This window comes from Oncorhynchus masou, chromosome 29 (assembly GCF_036934945.1).
Source record: "Oncorhynchus masou masou isolate Uvic2021 chromosome 29, UVic_Omas_1.1, whole genome shotgun sequence".
In the NCBI taxonomy this organism is placed as follows: Eukaryota; Metazoa; Chordata; class Actinopteri; order Salmoniformes; family Salmonidae; genus Oncorhynchus; species Oncorhynchus masou.
In genome coordinates this window covers 48,138,480-48,165,022 of record NC_088240.1, presented here as the reverse complement: position 1 = coordinate 48,165,022, position 26,543 = coordinate 48,138,480, and the positions used below count along the sequence as shown (strand labels likewise).

Genomic DNA, 26,543 nt, shown 5'->3' with positions numbered 1-26,543 from the left:
TTTTATTCTGTGCAACTTCCTTCTTTTCACTCTGTCAATTAGGTTAGTGTTGTGGAGTTGTTGACCCATCCTCAGTTTTCTCCTATCACAGCCATTAGACTGTAACTGTTTTAAAGTCACCATTGGCCTCATGAGTGGCTTCCTTCCTCTCCGGCAACTGAGTTAGGAAGGACTTCTGTATCTTTGTAGTGACTGGTTTTTAAAATGTATTTATTTCACCTTGTCACGATCGTCGTAGGAAGCGGACCAAAGCACAGCGTGGTGGGAATGCATCATTTAATAGATGACAAAAAACACGAAGTAAACTGTACAAAAACAATAAACAAATAACGACCGTGAAGCTATCATAAGAACTGTGCTGACACAAGCAACTAACATAAACAATCACCCACAAACAAACAGTGAAACCCAGGCTACCTAAGTATGATTCTCAATCGTAGACAACTAACGACACCTGCCTCTGATTGAGAACCAAATTAGGCCGTAACATAGAAATCCCAAAATCATAGCATAACAAACATAGACTGCCCACCCCAACTCACGCCCTGACCATACTAAATAACGACAAAACAAAGGAAATAAAGGTCAGAACGTGACACACCTTTATTTAACTTCTTGAAACTCCCCATCCCGGATCCGGGATCGTGACTAAGCCTCAGGCTCATTAGCATAACGCAACGTTAACGATTTCTGAAAATCGCAAATAAAATTAAAATAATGCGTTTGCTCTCAAGCTTAGCCTTTTCTTAACAACACTGTCATCTCAGATTTTCAAAATATGCTTTTGAACCATAGAAATGGACTAATTTGTGTAAGAGTATGCAAAGCTAGCATAGCATTTTGTGTAGCATGTAGCACGCAACATTTTCACAAAAGCCAGATAACCAAATAAATAAAATCATTTACCTTTGAAGAGCTTCTGATGTTTTCAATGAGGAGACTCCCAGCCACATACCAGATGCGCAGTGTTTCCTGAAAGCGTCTGTGTGTAGGAGAAATCGTTCCGTTTTCTACATTGCGCCTGGCTACCGAAACGAACCGAAAATGCAGTCACCTACAACGTGAAACTTTTTCCGGATTAACTACATAATATCGACCGAAACATGGCAAACGTTGTTTGGAATCAATCCTCAAGGTGTTTTTTCACATATCTCTTCATTGACATGCAGTTCGTGGAAGCTTGCTTCCCTCTCTGTGTCCCATGGAAAAATACTGGCAGGTGACTTTTGCGCACCAATTTCGGCGCAGGACACCGGGCGGACACGTGGTAAATGTGGTCTCTTATGGTCAATCTTCCAATGATCTGCCTACAAATACGTCACAATGCTGCAGACACCTTGGGGAAACGACAGAAAGGGCAGACTCATTCCTCTTGCGTTCACAGCCATATAAGGAGATCATGACAAACAGAGCCTCAAAAATCCTTGTCATTTCCTGGATGCCATCTCATCTTGGTTTTGCCTGAAGCTCACGTTAAAGGGCACGCACAGAGAAGATATTTGTATTTCTGGACACGTCAGAGTGTTTTCTTTCGAACAGTAGCAATTATATGCATAGTCGAGCATCTTTTTGTGACAAAATATCTTGTTTAAAACGGGAATGTTTTTCATCCAAAAATGAAATAGCGCCACCATAGATGTAAGAGGTTAAATCAAATTGATTTATATAGCCCTTCTTACATCAGCTGATATCTCAAAGTGCTGTACAGAAACCCAGCCGAAAACCTCAAACAACAAGCAATGCAGGTGTAGAAGCACTCCCTAGAAAGGTCAAAACCTAGGAAGAAACCTAGAGTGGAACCAGGCTATGAGGGGTGGCCAGTCCTCTTCTGGCTGTGCCGGGTGGAGATTATAACAGAACATGGCCAAGATGTTCAAATAATAATAATCACAGTAGTTGTCGAGGGTGCAGCAAGTCAGCACCTCAGGAGTAAATGTCAGTTGGCTTTTCATCATTAAGAGTATCTCTACCGCTCCTGCTGTCTCTAGAGAGTTGAAAACAGCAGGTCTGGGGCAGGTAGCACGTCCGGTAAACAGGTCAGGGTTCCATAGCCGCAGGCAGAACAGTTGAAACTGGAGCAGCAGCACGGCCAGGTGGACTGGGGACAGCAAGGAGTCATCATGCCAAGTAGTCCTGAAGCATGGTCCTATGGCTCAGGTCCTCCGAGAGAAAGAAAGAAAGAGAGAATTAGAGAGAGCATACTTAAATTCACACAGGACACCGGATAAGACAGGAGAAGTACTCCAGACATAACAAACTGACCCTAGCCCCCGACACAAACTACTGCAGCATAAATACTGGAGGCTGAGACAGGAGGGGTCAGGAGACACTGTGGCCCCATCAGATGAGCCAAACAGGAAGGATATAACCCCACCCACTTTGCCAAAGCACAGCCCCCACACCACTAGAGGCATATATTCAACCACCAACTTACCATCCTGAGACAAGCCCGAGTATAGCCCACAAAGATCTCCGCCATGGCACAACCCAACGGGGGCGCCAACCCAGACAGGAAGATCACGTCAGGTACTCAACCCACTCAAGTTTCATGCTGTCCCTCCTAGAGAAAGCCCTGGCTCCAGCTGTTTGCTTAGAAATTGTAGGGACAATTAGGAGGCCTGCGTCTTGTGACCGTAGCGTACGTGTAGGTATGTATGGCAGGACCAAATCAGAAAGATAGGTAGGAGCAAGCCCATGTAATGCTTTGTAGGTTGAAATCAGCCCTTGCTTGGAAACCAGTGTAGGGAGGCTAGCACTGGAGTAATATTATCAAATTTGTTGGTTCTAGTCAGGATTCTAGCAGCCGTATTTCGCACTAACTGAAGTTTATTTAGTGCTTTATCCGGGTAGCCGGAAAGTAGAACATTGCAGTAGTCTAACCTAGAAGTAACAAAAGCATGGATTAATTTTTTTGCATCATCTTTGGACAGAAAGTTTCTGATTTCTGTAATGTTACGTAGATGGAAAAAAGCTGTCCTTGAAACAGTCTTGATATGTTCGTCAACAGAGAGATCAGGGTCCAGAGTAACGCTGAGGTCCTTCACAGTTTTATTTGAGACGACTGTACAACCATCAAGATTAATTGTCAGATTCAACAGAAGATCTCTTTGTTTCTTGGGACCTAGAACAAGCATCTCAGTTTTGTCCGAGTTTAAAAGTAGAAAGTTTGCAGCCATCCACTTCCTTATGTCTGAAACACAGGCTTCTAGCGAGGGCAATTTTGGGGCTTCACCATGTTTTATTGAAATGTACAGCTGTGTGTCATCTGCATAGCAGTGAAAGTTAACATTATGTTTTCGAATGACATCCCCAAGAGGTAAAATATATAGCAAAAACAATAGTGATCCTAAAACGGAACCTTGAGGAACACCGAAATTTACAGTTGATTTGTCAGAGGACAAACTGATATCTTTCCGACAGATAAGATCTAAACCAGGCCAGAACTTGTCCGTCTAGACCAGTTTGGGTTTCCAATCTCTCCAAAAGAATGTTGTGATCGATGGTATCAAAAGCAGCTCTAAGGTCTAGGAGCACGAGGACAGATGCAGAGCCTCGGTCTGACGCCATTAAAAGGTAATTTACCACCTTCACAAGTGCAGTCTCAGTGCTATGATGGGGTCTAAAACCAGGCTGAAGCATTTCGTAGACATTGTTTGTCTTCAGGAAGGCAGTGAGTTGTTGCGCAACAGCTTTTTCAACCGTTTTTGAGAGGAATGGAAGATTCGATATAAGGCGATAGTTTTTTTATATTTTCTGGGTCAAGGTTTGGCTTTTTCAAGAGAAGCTTTTTTACTGCCACTTTTAGTGAGTTTGGTTTCACATCCGGTGGATAGAGAGACGTTTATTATGTTCAACATAGGAGGGCCAAGCACAGGAAGCAGCTCTTTCAGTTGTTTAGTTGGAATAGGGTCCAGTATGCAGCTTGAAGGTTTAGAGGCCATGATTATTTTCATCATTGTGTCAAGAGATATAGGACTAAAACACTTGAGTGTCTCTCTTGATCCTTGGTCCTGGCAGAGTTGTGCAGACTCAGGACAACTGAGCTTTGGAGGAATATGCAGATTTAAAGAGGAGTCCGTAATTTGCTTTCTAATGATCATGATCTTTTCCTCAAAGAAGTTCATGAATTTATTACTGCTAAAGTGAAAGGCATCCTCACCTGGGGAATGCTGCTTTTTAGTGAGCTTTGCGACAGTATCAAAAATACATTTTGGATTGTTCTTATTTTCCTCAATTAAGTTGGAAAAATAGGATGATCCAGCAGCAGTGAGGGCTCTTCGATACTGGACTGTACTGTCTTCCAAGCTAATCGGAAGACTTACAGTTTTTTTCCAATTTTCTGGAAGCTTGCTTCAGAGCTCGGGTATTTCTGTATACCAGGGAGCTAGTTTCTTATGACAAATGTTTTTAGGTTTTAGGGGTGCAACTGCATCTAGGGTATTGCACAAGGTTAAATTGAATTCCTCAGTTAGGTGGTTAAAACCTTTTTGGGATAGGGGGCAGCATTTTCACTTTTGGATGAATAGCGTGCCCAGAGTGAACTGCATCCGACTCTGTCCCAGATGCTAATATATACATATTGTTATTAGTATTGGATAGAAAACACTCTGAAGTTTCTAAAACTGTTTGAATGATGTCTGAGTATAACATAACTCATATGGCAGACGAAAACCTGAGAAAAATCCAACCAGAAAGTGGGATATCTGAGGTTTGTAGTTTTTCAAAGATTGGCCTACCGAAAACACAGTGTCTATGGAGTCAAGTTGCACTTCCTACGGCTTCCACTAGATGTCAACCGTCTTTAGAAACTGGTTTGAGGATTCTACTATAAAGGAGGGGCTCATGAGACCTGTTTTTGAGTCAGTGGCCTGGCAGAGTGTCTCAGGCTCGTGACTCGCGCTCCCGACAGAGTTACCTCTTGTTCCAGTGCTTTTCTTCAGACATAGGAATTCTCCGGTTGGAAGCTTATTGATGTTTTATGTTAAAAACATCCTAAAGATTGATTCCATACATCGTTTGACTTGTTACTACGACCTGTAATGGAACTTTTCAAGTTTTTGTCTGGACAAAGTGCTCGCGCCTCATGAAGATGGATTACTGGGCTGAACACGCTAACAACAAGTGGCTATTTGGACATAAATGATGGACTTTATGGAACAAATCAGTCATTATTGTCGAACTGGGATTCCTGGGAGTGCCTTTTGATGAAGATCATCAAAGGTAAGTGAATATTTATAGTGTTATTTCTAACTTCTATTGACTCCAAAATGGCGGATATTTCTCTGGCTGGATTGGGCTCTGAGCGCCGTTCTCAGATTATGCTTTTTCCGTAAAGTTTTTTTGAAATCTGACACAGCGGTTGCATTAAGGAGAAGTCTCTTTAATTCTGTGAATAACAGCTGTAACTTTTATCAATGTTTATAATGAGTATTTCTGCAAAATCACCGGATGGTTTTGGAATCAAAACGTTACTGCACGTAAGGCACCAATGTAAACTGAGATTTTTGGATATAAATATGCACATTATCGTACAAAACATACATGTATTGCGTAACATGATGTCCTATGAGTGTCATCTGATGAAGACCATCAAAGGCTAGTGATTAATTTTATCTATATTTCTGCTTTTTGTGACTCCTATCTTTGGCTGGAAATATGGCTGTGTTTTTTTGACTTGGCTATGACCTAACATATAATCATATTTTGTGCTTTCGCTGTAAAGCATTTTTGAAATCGGACACGATGGGTAGATTAACACAATGTTTATCTTTCATTTGCTGTATTGGACTTGTTTATGTGGGAAAGTTACATATTTCTAAAATAAAATTTGAATTTCGCACGCAGCGGAATGTTGTCGAGGGGTTCTGCTAGCAGAACTCCTGCACTAGAAAGGTTAAATCAATGTTCGCATGGTATTTCACAGTAAACTTTTATTTTGGATCAATGGTTGAATGGTGAAAGATGTCTCCAAACCAAATGAATGCACAATAAAAAGATTTTGAATATTAGACTTGCTGCATTACAAGTGTTAACAGTTTGGAGTTTATTACTAAGAATTTTGAAAATTCAACACATACTAGTGAAAATAGCACCAAAGCGATTGAAAAATTCTTCAATCTACCTGCTACTGAAACAGATTGGTTCACTAATACTGCAGACAGCACGTGTGCTTTGCTACAGTGTGTGTAGTTTAATTTTGTTATTCTGAAGATTGTTTGGGATCAATACATTCTCTATCAGTTAGTTGGTGTGGCTCTGTCCAGTCACCTCTGCAGTGTGTCCCCAAAGGGGTGTGTATGTATGTTCAAAGTCCCTCTCTCTGCTTTCAAAGGATGGATTCAGGAAAGGTTGGCTCTCTGTCCGTATGTCATGAATACAGCTTTGTTCCTCTGGTCTCAGTTAACTGTTGTTCATATAGGTAGCTGTGAGTTGTTTAACTTCAGTTCAGTTTTTGACATTATCGATCATAGTCTGCTGCTGAAAGAATCTATGTTATGGCTTTATATCCTCTGCTATATCGTGGATTGAGAATTACCTGTCTAACCAAACACAGAGGGTGTTCTTTATTGGAAGCCACTCCAACATAGACCAGGTAGGGCATACCCCAGAGCAGCTGCTTATGCCCCTTTTTTCACTAATGACCGGCCACTGGCACTAAGTAAAGTATTTTTGTCCATGTATGCTGATGACTCAACATTATACACATCAGCTACCACAGCAAGTGTAATCACTGCACCACTTAACAAAGAGCTACAGTCAGTTTTAGAATGGGTGGCAAGAAATAAGCAAAATATTTAAAAAACAAAAAACATTGTATGAGCTAGTTGAGGAGACTAAACTGCTCGGTGTCACCCTGGATTGTAAACTGTCATGGTCAGAACATATCGATGCAACGGTAGTTAAAATGGCAGAGAGGTCTATAATAAAGCCTTACTCTGCTTTATTGACATCGCTATCAACAAAACAAGTCCTACAGGCCCTAATTTTTTCGCACCTGGACAACTGCCAAGTCATATGGTCAAGTTCCACAAAGAGTGACATAGGCAAATTACAGTTGGCCCAGACCAGAGCAGCACGGCTGGGCCTTCAGTGTACACGAAGAGCTAACATAAATAACATGCATGTCAATCTCTCCTGGATCAAAGTAGAGCAGAGATTGATTGCATCACTACTAATGTTGAAAGCAAGGAGCTGTCTGTTCAATCAACTAGCACACAGCTCAGACACCCATGCATAACCCACAAGACATTCCACCAGGTGTCTCTTCAAAGTCCCCAAGTCCAGAATAGAACTCTGGGAAAGGCACAGTACTACATAGTGCCATGACTACATGGAACTCTATTCAACATCAAGTAACACAAGTGAGTAGTAATATCTGATTTTAAAAACGGATAACGTGGGCTGTGAAAAGACACGCACATGCATACGCAACACACGCACGCTACACACACACATACATTGTAATTTTGTAACATTGTTGTATTGTGTTATTATACATTTTGTATTGTAGATATGTAGTTGTAGAGTAGTGGTGTAATAATGTGTTGTGTGAAAAAAATATTTGCCTTAATCTGGCTTGGACCCCAAGAAGACAAAAGCGAATTGCTAATTTTATCCAGTAGTGGTAAGGCTAATTGTGTGTGAAGTACGCTAAATGCTAATGCACTGCTCTCTCTCTCCCTGTCAGGTGCCTTGCTGCTTACCAATAACTGGGGTTGCGTAGGAAATGGCACCCTATTCCCTATACAGTCTACTTCATTATGCTCAAAAACAGTGTACTATATAGGGAAAAGGGTGTAATTTCAAACGCGGCTGGGAATAAACTCAGTTTGCTGTATGTGCACACAGAGCCTCCACACATTTTCATATCTATTAATCACTATGTGTTCCAGCCAGTACACTAGGGATGTTGAAGGGAGCACATTTAGTTTTTTTTGCTGTGGATTTTACATGGTTCAATCCCTAATTATTCCTCCTAAATATCCATGAACCAACAAGCTGCAGCTGCAAAGCTCATCTGGTTGTTAAAGCCCTCCCTGTCCAAGCAGAGATTTTACACCATAGTTTTTACAATCTGAAATAGTGCTTTTCAATCACTTTAGCACAATTTTCAGATAATTTCAAATCTCTTTGTACAAAACTCAAAACCGATAACACTTGTAATTACCCCTGTCTTGCATGTATGTTCATAATCTTTGATTGAGCTTTCATTGGAGTTGAACAACACTTTATGTGAAATACAGTACCTTGATAACATTTTGTTTAGCCACCAATACATCAGATAATAATAGACTCACCATTTACTTTAACATTTAAATCAATAGTAAAAAATTAAATATATAATTTTTTTAAACGGTAATTTTTTAAGTGAAGAGGAATAGTAGATGGAAAATATCATTTTCCATACAGTATTTGGCTATAACTAGATTATTTTAAAATGTTTTATTAAATGTCAGTCTTAAGAGTTCCACTATCCTCACACAGTACATTCATAGAATAAACAATCATAAATGGTGTATTGTGTGGGTATTGTAAAGCAGTAGACTACAGAAAAAAACATATTTTAGAGCACAGTGGTGCCTTATGCAACATTGTACAAAATCACCTTTTCTATGTGACTTGTCAACTGATACTGTATCACTTCTCTCTACTTGACAAAATGTATCAGTTTTATGTTTTGATGAGTAGAATATTATACAATCCAGGTTTTTCAGATGTGCATTGTGCAGTACACTGTAATTCCAAATAGTTGCACATAGAGTGACTATATCCACTTTGTCCTATGGAACATAAAGGATGATAATGTAGTATTTACAGCCACATCCATGTATGATTTGACCTCCCAACATAAATTGATGTCAATTGATACATTTATGATGTAAAAATATATAATAAAAAAAACTAGACACTTTAAGATTAAAACATGCCAAAAGTATTATGAATACGCATTTGCAGAATACTTGAAAATGGTGATTTGGTGCAGTGAACAGGTGACTTTGTGAATTGGTTTGTTGTGCTCAGTCAATTGAAAATGTGCTCAGAGTGTATGTGTGTGTGTGTTCTTATTTGTCAGTCTAAGTATTTCAATCTAACCTCCCCCTCCATGTGCTCTTCTCCCCAGGCAAGTGGAGGAGAAGCATCAGCAACTCGGGTCTGGTGTCCTCTGTCCGTCCTTACAGCTCCATCACAGAGTGGATCTCTCCCCTTAGCTGCCCCATCCTGCCTTACACTAAACCTGCTGTGCTAACCACAGAGTCCACAGGTAACATATCCTGCACTGCGTGGCCAGCACTATCAAAGCCTACAACATGAACTGACACACTTAATTTTCTCACCACTATCCAACCAGAATAGACAGAGTGGTGAACATTTGATTGATAGTTCGTCCATAATGTGTATTTTATTTATCTCATATAGTTCTAATTACCTTATTCACACCTTACAGTAAGTCACTCGCTCGTGCATGACTCACTCACTCACTCGCCGCTCACTCATGGTGTGAACTCACACTGCTAAAATGCTCGACCACTGCTACTCCCCCTTCCAGGATGCCTACAAGGCCCTTCCCCGCTCTCCCTTTGGCAAATCAGCTCATAACTACATTTTGCTCCTCCCTTCCTATAGGAAGAAACTCAAACAGGGTGTCATGTGTGCTCCCTCTCCATCCTCTAGGCCACCAGTCTGCTCGTCATGGCCCACACCTGTCACCATCTTAAGTCTGATTGTGCATTATGACACTCACCTGAACTCCATTACCTCCTTGATTACCTGTCCTATATTTGTCACTCCAGTCATCATTGTATGTGTATCTGTTTCATGTCGTTGTGCTGTTTGTTTAAATTAATTAAATGTTTTCACTCCCTGAACTTGCTTCCCGACTTGCAGCATACACCATTACACAGGAAGTACCCATGCTAAGGTCTATTCAACATGTTCTGGGTAGCCTCTGAAAATAACATTGATGTATACACAGACACAGTGACTGAGTTCATCAAGAAGTGTATAGGGGATGTAGTTCCCACTGGGACTGTTAAAACCTATCCAAACCAGAAACCGTGGGTAGATGGTAGCATTCACACAAAACTGAAAGCGCGAACCACCGCATTTAACCATGTGACTGGGAATATGGTTGAATACAAACAGTGTAGTTATTCCCTCTGTAAGGAGATCAAACAGGGAAAATGTCAGTACAGAGATAAAATGGAGTCGCAAATCAACAGCTCATACAAAAGACTATCTGGCATGGTCTACAGACAATCAGGGATTACAAAGGGAGAACCAGCCACGTCGCGGACTCCAATGTCTTGCTCCCGGACAAGCTAAACACCTTCGCCAGCTTTGAGGATAACACAGTGTCACGGACGCGGATCGCTCCCAAGGACTGTGGGCTCTTGTTCTCCGTGGCCAACGTGAGTAAGACTTTTAAGCATGTTAACCCTAACAAGGCTGCAGGCCTAGACGGCATCACTAGCTGCGTACTCAGAGCATGCGCAGACCAGCTTGCTGGAGTGTTTACGGACATATTTAATCTCTCGTTATCCCAGTCTGCTGTCCCCACTTGCTTCGAGATGTCCACCATTGTTCCTGTTCCCAAGAAAGCAAAGGTAACTGAACTAAATTACTATTGCCCTGTAGCACTCACTTCTGTTATCATGGAGTGCTTTGAGAGGCTAGCTAAGGATCATATCACCTTTCCTGACACCCTAGACCCACTTCAATATGCATAATGCTCAATAGATCCACAAACGATGCAATCGCCATCGCACTGCTCTATCCCATCTGGAGAAGAGGAATCGCTATGTAAGAATGCTATTCATTGACTATAGCTCAGCCTTCAACACCATAGTACCCTCCAAGCTCATCATTAAGGTTGGGACCTTGGGTCTTAACCCCGCCCTGTGCAACTGGGTCCTGGGCTGCCACCAGGTGGTAAAAGTAGGAAAAAACACCTCCACTTCACTGATCCTCAACACAGGGGCCCACAAGGTTGTGTGCTCAGCCCCCTCTTGTACTCCCTGTTCACCCATGACTGCGTTGCTACGCACGCCTCCAACTCAATCATAAAGTTTGCAGACGACACAACAGTAGTAGGCCTAATTATCAACAATGACCAGACAGCCTACAGGGAGGAGGTGAAGGCCCTGGAGGAGAGGTGCTAGGAAAATAACCTCTCCCTCAACGTCATCAAAATGAAGGAGCTGTATTGGACTTCAGGAAACACAGTGGAGAAGGTGAAAAGCTTCAAGTTCCTCGGCGTACACATCACGGAAAATCTGAAAGGGTCCCCCCACACAGAAAGAGTGGTGTAGAAGGCGCAACAGCACCTTTTCAATCTCAGGAGGCTGAAGAAATTTGTCTTGGCCCATTAGATCCTCACAAATTTTTACAGATGCATAATTGGGAGCATCTTGTCAGGCAGTATAACGGCCTGGTACGGCAACTGCACCGCCAGCAACCGCAGGGCTCTCCAGAGGGTGGTGTGCTTTGCCCAACGCATCACCGGGGGCGCACTGCCTGCCCTCCAGGACACCTACAGCACCTGATGTTACAGGAAGGCCAAAAAGACTGAGACTGAAAAACAGCTTCTATCTCAAGGCCATCAGACTGTTAAATAGCCATCACTAGCTGGATACCACCTGGTTACTCAACCCTGCACCTTAGAGGCTGCTGCCCTATATACCCAGAGATGGAATCACTGGCCACTTTAAAAATGGAACACTAGTCACTTTCCTAATGCTAAATACTGCTTTACTCATTTCATATGTATTGGAGCAGTGGCTTCTTCCTTGCTGAGCGGTATAGGACCGTTTTACTGTGGATATAGATACTTTTGTACGTGTTTCCTCCAGCATCTTCACAAGGTCCTTTGCTGTTGTTCTGGGATTGATTTGCACTTTTCACACCATTTTCCGCACTTTGTCTCTCTAGGATACAGAACGCGTCTCCTTACTGAGCGGTATGACGACTGCGTGGTCCCATGGTGTTTATACTTGCGTACTATTGTTTGTACAGATGAACGTGGTACCTTCTGGCATTTGGAAATTGCTCCCAAAGGTGAACCAGACTTGTGGAGGTCTACAATTTTTTTTCTGAGGTCTTGGCTGATTTCTTTTGATTTTCCCATGTCAAGCAAAGTGGCACTGAGGCACTGGTAGGCCTTGACATACATCCACAGCTACACCTCCAATTGACTCAAATGATGTCAGTTAGCCTTTCAGAAGCTTTTAAAGCCATGACATAATTTTCTGGAATTTTCCAAACTGTTTAAAGGCACAGTCAACTTAGTGTATGTAAACTCTGACCCACTGGAATTGTGATACAGTGAATTATAAGTGAAATAATCTGTCTGTAAACAAAGTAGTTGTCTTAACCGACTTGCCAAAACTATAGTTTGTGGAATGGTTGAAAAACAAGTTTTAATGACTCCAACCTAAGTGTATGTAAACTTCCAACTTCAACTGTATGTGTTTGTTACCAATATAATTTAATTTGATTTGAAGTCAAGGTAAGCTTTTGGTTTTACACATTTTTTGACACCGGGACCTGCCGGTGTAAGTGCTAAAGTTCTTACTTATTGTACACTATAACGTTACTGCATGAATGTAGCGGGTTTACTAACGTGTTCTATTAGCTATGTTGAGTATAATATTACTTTAGCCAATATGGCGACAACGATGTGGGCTGGGTGTAGCGGTATTGATATGGTTTGGCTTGGAAAGTTTTTTTTTTGCCTGGTCACATACAGCTGATGTGTTGTGCATTGAAGTCCACAAGTGAAGGGAAAAGGTGAGAGGAGGAGAGCGCATAGATGTGAGAAGGAATACAACGTGGCTGCTATGAAAGTGAACTGTGTTAAATGGAATGAAACAGAATGAAACAGGGTTACATTTGTCCAATAGAATCTCTCGTTTGAAACTGTCGGACTAATGATTACACCCTAGATCAGCTAGATGGAAGAGTGTGCAAGGCTGTATTCAATGTGTCACTGTCTGTCGCCTCAAATTTATCCTTGACCTGTGTGCACCTACTTTATAAACTTTAATTCATAGGTCTAGGTTGTAGCAATCTCATGATGGGTATAGGGAAAATTTGAGTGTAGCCTGAACATATCGCTGTTACATTGAACTGGGTGAATGGAATATGCTGTAATAGAAATAAGGCCATGCTCATGAAGGAACAAATTATCTGTTGTATGTGTAAGAAATTCAGTGACCGCATATGACTCTAGGACTGTTAATCATACATATTTAATTTTACAAGTCTGCGACTTATCATAAAATAATTTCAAGTATATTAAACTTATGATTTACAAATTATGATCCCTGGCTTGAACCCTTCAGAATGTATTCACACCCCTCAACATTTTTCACATTTTGTTATGTTACAGAGTTGATTTAATTGTCATTTTTTGTTAACGATTTACACAAAATACTCTAATGTCAAAAATGTTTATTAATGGAAAATGAAACTCTAATATAGTTTGATTAGATAAGTATTCAACCCTGTGAGTCAATATGTTAAAATCAGCAGCTATTACAGCTGTGAGTCTTTCTGGGTAAGTCACTAAGAGCTTTGCACACCTGGATTGTAAAATATTTGCCCATTAATCTTTTAAAAATGATTCAGCTCAGTCAAGTTGTTGTTGATCATTGCTACACACCTTTTTTCAAGGCTGTCCATAGATTCTCAAGCCAATTTAAGTCAAAACTGTAACTAGGGCACTCAGGAACTTTCTATAACATCTTGGTAAGCAACTCCAGTGTATATTGGGCCTTGTGCTTTAGGTAATTGTCCTGCTGAAAGGTGAATTTGTTTTATAATTAGTGGTACTCACTGATGTGTTGTCTGTTGGAAACATACATTTTCTTCTTGTTAGGTGCCTCATAAGAAGAGGTAGGTGCAGGAGTCAGGAGCAGGAGAGCAAGGAAGTCCCAGTGGCACAGTCGTTTATTAAAAGTCCCAACACAACAACAGCAGGTGGGGAAACACATCCCAACGAAGTCGCCACACATAGGGATAAATCATGAAACACATGGAGGAGAAACCTCTACTCCTAATACAATACCAACAATACAACGACTGTGAGAAGAAAAAAACCTGTGGTGCAAAACACGCACCCCTAACAGAGCAAACACAGCAAATAATCCCGCACAAAGACTATCAGGCAGCGGAGGTTAATAAACCCACCAAAATTAACTAATAGGACACAGGTGTAAACAAAACAGACAGACACAAACAAAAAGGAAAAATGGATCGGTGGCAGCTCGTAGGTCGGCGAGGACGACCGCCGAGCACCGCCCGAACAGGGAGAGGAGCCACCTTCGGTGGAAGTCGTGACACTTCTAGGATTTTGCCTGTGCTTAGCTCTATTCCTTTTATAATTAAAAACTCCCTAGTCCTTGCCGATGACTAGCATACCCATAACATGATGTAGCCACCACCATGCTTCAAAATATGAAGAGCGGAACTCAGTGATGTGTTCTGTTTGATTTGCCCCAAACATAACATAACAAAAAGTTAATTTCTTTGGCAGTTTTTTTGCAGCATTATTTTTATTCTGTACTGGCGTCCTTCTTTTCACTATTTCATTTATGTTAGTAGTGTTGAGTAACTACAATATTGTTAATCCATCCTCATTTATGTCCTATCACAGTAATTAAACTCTAACTGTTTTAAAATCACCATTGGCCTCATGGTGAAATCCCTGAGTGGTTTCCTTCCTCTCTGGCAACTGAGTTAGGAAGGCTGCCTGTGTCTTAGTAGCGACTGTGTGTATTGATACACAATTCAAAGTGTAATTAATAACTGCACCATGCTCAATTGGATATTCAATGTCCGTTTTTGTTTTGTTTTTCCCGTCTACCAGTAGGTGACCTTTGAATCACTGGAAAACTGAGGGACCTTACAGATAATTGTATGTGTTGGGTACAGAGATGGGGAAGTCATTTAAAAATCAAGTCAAACACTATTATTGCACAGAGTGAGTCCATGCAACTTGTGACTTGTTAAGCATATTTTTACTCCTGAACTTATTTAGACTTGCCAAAACAAAGGGGTTGAATACTTATTGACTCAAACCATTTCAACTTTTCATTTTTTATTAATTTGTGAACACTTTGTCATTATGGGATATTGTGTGTAGATCAGTGACACAAAATCTCAATTTAATAAATGTTTTATTTAGGCTATAACACAACAAAATGTGGAAAAAGTCAAGGGTGTCAATACTTTCCGAAGGCAGTGTATTTTTGAGAGGGTTAGATTGCTGTCAGCAAAATAGTAATAGTTCCACCTTGACCTTTGATGCTGACTAGGTATACTTTTTTTCTTTCAATACTTTCAAATCTATATAATGTGCCTACGGGCTAGGGGTTGATTTGGGATAGTGTCAAGGCTTTCTATGGCTCTCCCTCTCTATTTTGAACCCATTTCCTCTTTCTTTTTTTCCAGCTCCTTTCTCTGCATCCTGCCATCCCTTGCTCCAGCAGCAGACCCTCCCAGGGAGGGGCTCCTGCAGCCTTAACTCGGTTTACCACAGTAAGACTCATCACTGTTATGAAGCATGATGTACCATTGCTGAGTTAAGAGGTGAACTCATAATTCCATGAGTAATCATGTTGTCCTTGAAAGTAATAACACACTGAAATATGTTAATTCACCAACAGTACTGCAGCATCCTCACTCCACAGCAATATCAAATATATCACACTATTCCAAAAATATTTGTATTCACCTCATATTTTTATTCACATCTTCTTGTACTGAACTATTGTGTTCAGTACACTACAGAAAAAGGAAAGGAGTTGCAGTGAATTCATATATTAGCTTTAACAACACATTACTTTACCATACATTACCATCTGAAGCTGTGGAAGACCATCATCCAACCTCCAGAACCCTATATATTTATTTTAATTTTATAGCATCTTTGAGATACTCATTTGAATGAAAAGCACTATATAAAATAAATATATTATTATTCATTACCGTACATTAGCATACCTTACCGTGTCCTCTGTAGTTGCAGGTGTGAGTCGGCAGCATGCTGCGGTCAGCCCCCAGTCTTCCATGGATAGTGAGGTGGGCACTTCAGAGCTGGAGGATGACACTATATCTATGGGCTATAAACTACAGGACATGACAGACATACAGGTCATGGCTCGACTGCAGGAGGAGAGTGAGTAGATTACACTCTACTGCTTTTGTAATGATAAATATCTTCATCAGTTGGGAATTGTACAAGTAGAAATGAACAATAAACTCAATAACATTTTGTTTTGGATACACCTTATAAACACGCTAGATGATGTGGAAGGAACATATGTAGCTGTATATGCTAACAATATATTTTGTTCATTGTTCTACCATGAAGCATAAATGTGACCGACCGGCTTGATTTGGTCTTATGTAACAACATTTAAAATAGTTTTTTTTACATGGGATAAAAGTAGAAACTCAGAGCTAGAAAATTGTATATCTTACACTACAGTTGAGGAACAATGGGAAAGTAATTCTGCTTTGAAAGTTGATACATTTGCAACCCCACTTTTGAAAAAATGGCCCTTGAAGGTTTTGGTACACCTACTGGAGAGCTCTTCTTTGGCTACACCCATTCAGCATCATTCACACCCTAAGCCCCACCCATCTATTTAAGAATTCACATGTGAGGCCATGTGCTAAACAGAGAGAGTATGGTAGTACTATGGTAGTATGGTAGTATACAGTTGTTGCATCATGAGCATTCTATTGTCGTCCGACATCAAACTTGTCGTTGTCGTTATGAAAAAGTATAAACACAAAAATGACAGGCTGCATGACATCAGCAGCCTGGTTAAAAATTAATTTAGTGTATGTCAATCTAGCATACCATGCAACTAAAATCAACTTTCTAAACAATGTTTTTGTTCCTCTCTAGCTTTTTAGCTAGCTAACGTTAAGTTAGCTGGCTAGCCAGTTCCAATAATGACCATATAATAAATAGTGCATTCGGAAAGTATTCAGACCCTTTTACTTTTTTTCTTATCAATCTACACACTACCCGATAATGACAAAGTAAAAGCTGCTGTTTAGAAACTTTTGCTAGTGTATTAAAAATAAAAAACTGATATCATAATTACACAAGTATTCAGTACTCAGTACTTTGTTGAAGCAGCTTTGGCAGCGATTACAGCCTTGAGTCTTCTTGGGCATGACGCTACAAGCTTGGCACACCTGTATTTGGGAAGTTTCTTCCATTTTTTTCTGCAGATCCTCTCAAGCTCTATCAGGATGGATGGGGAATGTCGCGGCACAGCTTTTTCCAGGTCTCTCCAGAGATGTTTGATCGGGCTCTGGCTGGGCCAGAGGACATTCAGAGACTTGTCCCGAAGCAACTCCTGCATTGTTTTGGCTGTGTGTTTAAGGTCATTGTCCTGTTGGAAGATGAACCTTTGCCCCAGTCTGAGGTCCTGAGCGCTCTAGAGCAGGTTTTCTTCAAGGATCTCTCTGTACTTTGCTCTGTTCATCTTTCCCTCGATCCTGACTAGTCTCCCAGTTCCTGCCGCTGTAAAACATCCCCCCACACGATGCTGCCAACACCATGCTTCAACGTAGGGATGGTGTCAGGTTTCCTCCAGACATGACACTTGGCATTCAGGCCAAAGAGTTCAATCTTGGTTTCATCAGACCAGAGAATCTTGTTTCTGTTAATTGAATGATTAGAATATTCCACCCTGAAACCATATAATTGTATGGAATTGATTAGATTGTATAAAATTCTAATCAATAAATGTGTAGTTCTAGTCAGAATTAGGGTAAAACAATATAGCTAATGTTTATGTCTTTGTAGTGTCTTAAAAACAGACTGTCTGAGCAGGATTCGGTGCCGACCTTGGCTGGGGGCCACTGAGAGTACTTCCCAGGGTCTCCCTATCTTGAGGGAGGACGGGGAGTGATTCCCACGGCCACCCATAATCTTTGTCGGCTGGGTAGTGGGATAGTATGTGCGTAGGATATCTACTGTTTTTGTGGAAGTATGTGCGCAGCTATAAAATGGATGTCCTTTTATTCTTGACTTTAGAACGTTCTCTGAATAAACTGTGCTAACCTTATGCATAAGCTGAGTCTTTGACTAATTATTATTATACCCATGGTCTTCCAAACCACAGGGATTTGTCAGAGCTATTGATTGTTAGTTATTATCATTGGGATTGAAAATTCTCATGACAGTTTCACATGGTCTGAGAGTCATTTATGTGCCTTTTGGCAAACTCCAAGCGGGCTGTCATGTGCCTTTTACTGAGGAGTGACTTCCGTCTGGCCACTCTACCATAAAGGCCTGATTGGCAGAGTGCTGTAGAGATGGTTGTCCTTCTGGAAGGTTCTCTCATCTCCACAGAGGAACTCTGGAGTTCTTTCCGGGTGACCATCGGTTTCTTGGTCACCTCCCTGACCAAGGCCCTTCTCCCCCCGATTGCTCAGTTTAAGTGGGCGGCCAGCTCTAGGAAGAGTCTTGGTGATTTCAAACTTCAATTTAAGAATGATGGAGGCCACTGGGTTCTTGGAGACCTTCATTGCTGCAGAATGTTTTTTGTACCCTTCCCCAGATTTTGTACCTCGACACAATCGTGTCCTGGAGCTCTACGGACAATTCCTTCAACCTCATGGCTTGGTTTTTACTCTGACATGCACTGTTGACCGTATGACCTTATATAGACAGGTGTGTGCCTTTCCAAATCAAGTCCAATCAATTGAATTTACCACAGTGTAGACTCCAATCAAGTTGTAGAAACATCTCAAAGATGATCAATGGAAACAGGATGCACCTGAGCTCAATTTCTAGTCTCATAGCAAACGGTCTGAATACTTACGTAAATAAATTGTGGAATAAAATAAACAAATTGTGGAAAAAGTCAAGCAGTCTGAATACTTTCCGAAATGCACTGTAGCTGACAGCGTCTTAACTTTAGCTAATTTGTATTAATTATTACAGGAAAATAAACTCACAACAAGGTCATTATTTACAAGTTAATGGTGAGCTAATTACAAAAAATAGCTTAAGGTTGTGAGTGTGAGATAAAAGCAAGGCATTCTACCAGAGAATTTTAGAACTTGGACACTGTCTCATTGGCCTAACGCAGGAGTCTCCAACCATGTTCCTGGAGAGCTTACCATCCAGTATGTTTCTGCTCCAACCCCAGTTGTAACTAACCTGGTTCAGCCAGTCAACCTGGTAATTATTAGAATCAGGTGTGCTAGGTAAGGGTTGGAGTGAAAATCTACAGGACGGTAGCTCTTCAGGAAGAGGGTTGGAGAGCCCTGGCCTAACTTTATATCCTAATTTGACTTTGGTGCAGGTCATGTTGTTTTTCACATTACAGCCTATGGTAAACACACATTATATCAACTAAAATTAACGTTTATTTGTCACATGCACAGGATCCAGAATGTGTAAGCGGTACAGCGAAATGGTTACTTGCATAGTGAAGTCTTTTGTTTAGACATGTAGCTAGATAAACAATTAACCATAATCCCAAATCTTAAAATTACTACCCTGCATGAATCTATAGGTAGCGAAAGCTAACCAACAAGATTCAATGTAAACTAGCTGGCTAACATTAGGCTATAACTAGCAATGCAACTGGATCGGCGTTGCAAATAATATTACCACACAGAGTAATCCAGAGACAGGCGTTCTCTTTTTGACTCCCTCCGCATATTTGCAATCAAACGCCTTAGCTATCATACACTGCTTCCAACGGGCATTCTACTGATTTCAAAACTCGCTCTGCCAGAAAGTGGAGAGTATTAGCAACAGTTTTGCAGTTCTTCTTGATATCGTTCAAAAAGAGCTGCGTTAGAAAGGATTACCTACACATACTGACCAGCCCATGTTATAGACAGAAGCGTGCTACATGGCAGACCAATCCGAACTCATCTCTCGGCATGTCCGGCTAATCCATTATCTCAGTGAATCGTGGCTAGAGGGAAGGTTCCTATCATTTTCTATGGCTAAATCATCTAGGCTCATCATTTAACAATTGTATTCATATTTACAGATGGCATACATGTTTGTTATCAAGGAACATGAAAGTGAAAATAAAGAAAACCCTTGAATGAGTAGGTGTGTCCAAACTTTTGGGTGGTACTGTATGTCTCCCTTCACCAGGCCTGCGTCAGGAGTACGCCACTACGTCTTCTTCGACCACGGCCAGCCGTCGCAGCTCCAGCTTCTCACTCCGGTGCAGCGAGATGGACCTGGACGAGGAAGAGGAGGATGAGGAGGGCTACAACCAGCTCCCTCCGCCCCAGCCTCGGCTGCTCAGGACTGGGTCCATGCAGTGGGGCAGCCTGTCTCACTCACACACCTTCTCCAGTATCTCCAGTATCAGGGAGTGCAGCAGACGCAGCACCTCCACCCCTCAGTACTCCCTCAGTGGGTTGTCCCAGTACCAGCAGCAATTCTCCGGACCCTCCAGACTCATTGTGGACACATATGGATACAGGTCCACCACAGGTCAGTCTAGAGCTGTGGTGTTCCATCCTAGTAGACCCACAGGCTTTTGTTCTGGCCCAATGCTAACACATCTAATTCAACTTATCAGCTGATCATCAGCCCTTGAGTAGTTGAATTGTATTGGTACTGAGCTGGAATTAAAGCCTGCATGCCCTGTTGATCTCCAGGACCAGGACTGAAGAACACTGGCCTAAACGCAGAGTAATACGTTTCATGCATGTCTCCCCGGTTTGATTGCAATGGATTTTTAACTTCCCTCTTTTGACTGTGGACATTTGATTGTGTCTCCATGGTTACGTAGACAAGCTGCGGAGAAGCATGCCCAACCTGATCCGAGCTCCCAGCATGCATTGCGATCCCAGTGTTGTTCCAAGCCTGGTGTCTCCAGTCAATCACTCATCTGGCCCCTCCTCCCTGCCAGTAACCATGCGGAACAGCCAAAGCTTCGACTTGTCCAATGGGCTCGCACGACTTCAGTCCTCCAGTAAGATCCCTCCCATTTCGGTTTACCATCAGTTGTGTCAGTACAGGAATCCTGCACACTGTCTTGCCCTTTATTTTGATTTATTGTTTTCCTCCTCCTCTTACAGAGTTTTTATTTTTTTGATACGTGTTATGTATAAAATATGTTGATTCTTTACACAATGACTTAACAGAAAAGGAACCAGTATCACCTGTTTATGTAAGCCTATTTAATTTAAGCTCATTGCACCCCACATTCTTGGGTTAGAATAGTTTGATGACTGACTAACCCTTCTTTCCTTTTCCTCTGCCTTCAGTTCCCTCCACCACCCAGCTCAGCCAGCGATTCCAGAGTGTGGGAAACTTCCACACAACCCCCAGACACCCTGTCAAGGCCACAGCCTATGTCAGCCCCACGGTCCAACAGGGTTCCTTCTCCTCCTCCAACACCCTCTCTACCTCTGCCATTCTTCACAACATCCCCAGCAGTGCACCAAAGGCCCTCAAAGTCACCATCCCCAGTGGTGTCCCCCAGCCCTCCTCCATCCCCCGTAGTGCCTTACCACGACCCGCCCCTTTCACAGGGACCGGTGGCACCCCCCGCCCCAGCAAGATTGCCCAGCCCACACACAGGTAAATAGGGTCATTCGGACTAAGGGTGAAAAGATGCCTGTCTATTATACTTTCCAAATTAACATTAGCGTGCTATAAAAAATAATATGATTATAGATTATCTACTGTATGTTATCCATGATATTATATAATATTACCTTTAGCTGATTATTGTAGCCTCAAGAATGTGGGTACATTATCGAGGGTCATGTTAAATAGAAAAGTATGAGAGGAAAAGCAGTATTTCTATAAAATGTTGTTGTTGTTACACTTTATATTAAGGGTACCTACATAAGAACTTCATAATCAATACAAAACACGTTCATTAGCAGTGCAACATATCCTCATACGATTGGGTCTAAATGTATAACTCAACTCTCCCATTTCATCCTGAGTGATTTATCTTTGAATCTCTCTCTATATAAATATATCTCCCTCCCTCCCTATCTCTCACTCACTCTCTCTCTCGACCCCTCTCACTTTCTTGCAGTCTATTGACCCCCCCAAAGAGCCTGGCTGCGCTAAGCGCCCTGAGAGACGGCAGCTGGAAGGATGGCTGCTACTGAACCCGGGATGTTGTATAACACCTCATCATTCATCGGGTTACTGTAAGATCTCTATGTTCTGAACCAAGGCCTGAGGCCATGGATCATTCATATGGGCCATATGAGTCGCAGCTTGAAGGGATACAGTGCATTTACAAAGTATTCACACCCCTTGACCTTCTCCACATTTTGTTGTGTTACAGCCTGAATTTAAAATGGATTAACATTTGATTTCTTTTGTCACTGGCCCATAATGTCAAAGTGGAAATATGTTTTAACATGCATTTTGACAAATAAATTAAAAATGAAAAGCTGAAATGTTTGAAGCCAATAACTATTCAACCCTTTGTTATGGCAAGACTAAATACGTTTGGAAGTAAAACATGTTTAACAAGTCATATGGACTCCCTATGTCTGCAATAATATTGTTTAACATTATTTTTGAATGACTACCTCATCTCTGTACCCCACACATTCAATAATCTGTAAGGTCCCTCAGTCAATCAATGGTGACTTTAAAAGAGTTACTGAGTTAAATGGCTGTGATAGGAGAAAACTGAGGATGGATAGTCACTCCACAATACTAACCTAATTGACAGAGCAAAAAGAAGGAAGCCTGTACAGAATTAAAACAATTCCAAAACATGCATCCTCTTTGCAACAAAGCACACAAGTAATACTGCAAAAAATGTGGCAAAGCAATTAACTTTTGGTCCTGAATACAAAGTGTTATGTTTGGGTCATATCCAATACAACACATTACTGAGTACCACTCTCCATATTTTCAAGCATAGTGGTGGCTGCATCATGTTATGGGTATGCTTGTAATAGTTAAGGACTGGGGAGTTTTTTAGGATAAAAAAACATGGAATGGAGCTAAGCACAGGCAAAATCCTAGAAGAAACCCTGTTTCAGTCTGCTCTCCACCAGACACTGCGAGATGAATTCACCTTTCAGCAGGACAATAACCTAAAACACAAGAAGACAGTGAATTTCCTGAGTGGCCGAGTTACAGTTTTGACTTAAATCTACCTGAAAATATATGGCAAATGGTTGTCTAACAATGATCAACAACCAATTTGACAGAGCTTGAAGAATTGAAAATAATAATAGGCAAATGTTGCACAATCCAGGTGTGGAAAGCGCTTAGAGACTTACCCAGAAAAACTCACAGCTATAATCGCTGCCAAAGATGCTTCTATAAAGTGTTGACTCAGGGGTGTAAATGAGATATCTGTATTTCATTTTCAATACATATGCAAAAATGTCTAAAATCATGTTTTCACTTTGTCATTATGGGGTATTGTGTGTAGTTGGGTAAGGATAAAATATAAAGGGTATGAATACTTTCGGAAGGCACTTTAGTTTTAGTTTTCCCTGATGTTCATAGAGATTGCATTCACAGTACACTCAAAAATGCTATCTATAGTAGAACCTGTGCCCATAGAATAACCCTTTGAAGAACCCTTTTCTTGTTCCAGGTAGAACCCTCTGTGGAAATGGGTTCTACATGGAACCCAAATGGGTTCTACCTGGAACCAAAAAGGGTTCTGCTATGGGGACAGAGTGTAAACGTAAATTACCTTTAAAAGTCAAGTCAATGTGCTTGTCGATAATGCACATTTCATTGAATCCCGGCCTTGGAATCATTGTTCTAGAAAACTGAGACTATTCTTGAGGACTGAGGAGAGATCGAAACAGCAGAATCTAATCTACCTGTTGTGTAATAGACCGTTCAAGAGGATAAAAGTGGAAGACACTTTTACAAGAGGGCAATATGGTGATAATCAATGATCTTCATTGACCAATGGTATTTCCTGGTCTGAGTTGGCAGTATTAGTTGCAATAGATAGAGCCACAAAACTCTCATTCATGTGATTGAATCCATCTCCAGCCAAAATGTCAGCAAGGCCAGTATTCTTATATTGGTTTTTAGTCCTGGTCGGATACAAGCAAGAACTTTGGAACAAACATTCCTCAGGTGATATGAAAAAATCTTAGAAGGGGTGCCAAAAAGCTATCCTATTATGTGCCATAGGGCGATATTTATGTGCAGTCCACCAAACATTGCTCTTCATAAGCCTTTTGAACATACTTTGCTCATCAAAGGCCATCAAAGACTTTTGGCCAGAAGTGAGATGTTGTGTGATCTGCTTTTGGATTTCCATGCCATGTTTGACCATGGTGAAACTTGATGCTTTATAATGGCTGCCATATCATTATGGCTGCTATATTAGATTCACAGGAATATTGGGTTTGGGGAAAAATCCCTGGTGGCCTAAATGCATAATTGCAAAAGTAGTGGCTAGACAAGCATTATCTACTGAGAAACCTTTGATGGGACAAAGTACCATTGTTTATGTGACTGGGCCCTGTCTACTATGTTAGAGTAGACCAGTTTAAGGTAATACTTAGGGTAAATTACACATGTTCTCAATCAATTAGCTACACATTGTATGTTCTCAGTAGATAAGGTACACAATGTATACATAATCTAAGGTGTGTGTGCAATTCAGTTTGATAACATTGCCCTTTAAATACATCTCTAAGGTTATTAATGTAGTAGTTCACCAAAATCTGTCTGGTTTATGTAAAAAAATGGATTATGTAAGAAAAATAACAAAAATAGGGGGTACCATTTCCACATTTTTGGGAACCCCTTCTAATAGAAATGTATACATCCGAAAGAGCATCTCTACCAAATCTAGACATTTGTATCCAATACGTCACAATTAAACAAAAACAAAATCTTTGATGCTAAGGCCCATGACTATTTCTATGAAATCATGGTACTATATTGAATTAGGCATAGTTAGAAATGTAGTGAGGTGGGGTGGCTGGTACAAAATAGGTGAGGGTTGTCAAAAAAACTTTTTGTTGCTTTGGGGAAGCTTGTGTGTTTTTTTATTGGGCACAGGGGAGGGTAGTGCATTTGTTCCCTGGTTTACAGTCCCCATTTTGCAGGTTTTACTTTTTCTATATACTGTAGAGATTGCAGAGCGCCAAATTCAAATACAGAAACACTCATTATAAAAATTCAGAAAAGACACAACTATTTTACGTAGGTTTAAAGATGAACTTCTTGTGAATCCAACCACGGTGTCAGATTTAAAAAATGCTTTATGGCGAAAGCATACCTTACAATTTTTTGTGAACATAGCCCAGCAGAGAAATCATTACAAACAGTAAACAGCCAAGTAGAAGAGTTACACAAGTCAGAAATGGAGATAAAATGTATCACTTACCTTTGATGATCTTCATATGATTGCACAGAAGACATGAAGACAAGTCTCTCTTTATATCCGAAAACCTCCTTTTGTTCGCTCGTTTTCTTCAGTAATCCGCAGGCTTAAACGCAGTCAAAACAGGCAGACAAAAAAAATCCAAATTATATCCGTAAAGTTCATAGAAACATGTCAAACGATGTTTATACTCAATCCTCAGGTGGTTTTTAGCCTAAATAATCGATAATATTTCAACCGGACAATAACGTAGTCAATATAAAAGGTCAACAATGGCACTCTCTTGGTCGCGCGCATGAAAAAGCTCTGTGACACTGCAGGGTCCACTCATTCAGACTGCTCTTACTCCCTCATTTTTCAGAATACAAGCCTGAAACAATTTTTAAAGACTGTTGCCACCTAGTGGAAGGCATAGGGACTGCAATTTGAGTCCTAAGTCAATGGATACTGTAATGGCATTGAATAGAAAACTATTAAAAAAAGAAATCCAACTTCCTGAATGGATTTTTCTCAGGTTTTCACCTGCCAAATCAGTTCTGTTATACTCACAGACATTATTTAAACAGTTTTGGAAACTTTAGAGTGTTTTCTATCCAAATCTACTAATTATATGCATATCCTATCTTCTGGGCCTGAGTAGAAGGCAGTTTAATTTGGCACGCTTTTCATCCAAAATTCCAAATGCTGCCCCCTACCCTAGAGAATAAAACTAGCAATCATACACTTATAAAATAATTTAAATCTGCACAAATTTTCAATAAAAATCCACAAGAACATAGATAGGCAGTGGAGACGCCTGGTGCGTCATTACGGATCAGGGCCGTGTATAGACCTTTCAGGGGCAGGTGCTCAAAATGAAGCAAAGAGCAACTCCATTCCCTTGGGGAAAAAATGTAGTTTCATCAAAATTCATTACACCAAATGCAAATGTAGCTAATTGTATACTTTTTTAAACATAGGCCTATTGATTTCTGCAAAAACACATCCACTCATCACGAATTGTAAGGAAGGTACACTATATATACAAAGTTATGTGGGCACCCCTTCAAATTAGTAGATTCGGCTATTTCAGCCACACCCGTTGCTTTTAGGTATAAAATTGAGCATATAGCAATCTCCATAGACAAACATTGGCAGTAGAATGGCCTTACTGAAGAGCTTAGTGACTTTCAAAGTGGCATAGTCATA

General features: G+C 40.9%; 1 protein-coding gene across 1 annotated transcript in view; it reads left to right on the top strand.

Moving 5' to 3' along the window:
* Positions 1-24,919, top strand: part of LOC135519931 (SLAIN motif-containing protein 1-like) — a 41,749-nt gene extending 16,830 nt beyond the window's left edge. The window contains exons 3-9 of the mRNA XM_064945152.1: positions 9,122-9,262; positions 15,451-15,537; positions 16,022-16,177; positions 20,147-20,494; positions 20,796-20,978; positions 21,274-21,589; positions 22,059-24,919. Coding sequence (XP_064801224.1) covers positions 9,122-9,262; positions 15,451-15,537; positions 16,022-16,177; positions 20,147-20,494; positions 20,796-20,978; positions 21,274-21,589; positions 22,059-22,134 — 1,307 coding nt within the window. The 3' untranslated portion in view covers positions 22,135-24,919. The remainder of the gene's footprint in view (positions 1-9,121; positions 9,263-15,450; positions 15,538-16,021; positions 16,178-20,146; positions 20,495-20,795; positions 20,979-21,273; positions 21,590-22,058) is intronic.
* The last annotated feature ends 1,624 nt before the right edge of the window (positions 24,920-26,543 follow it).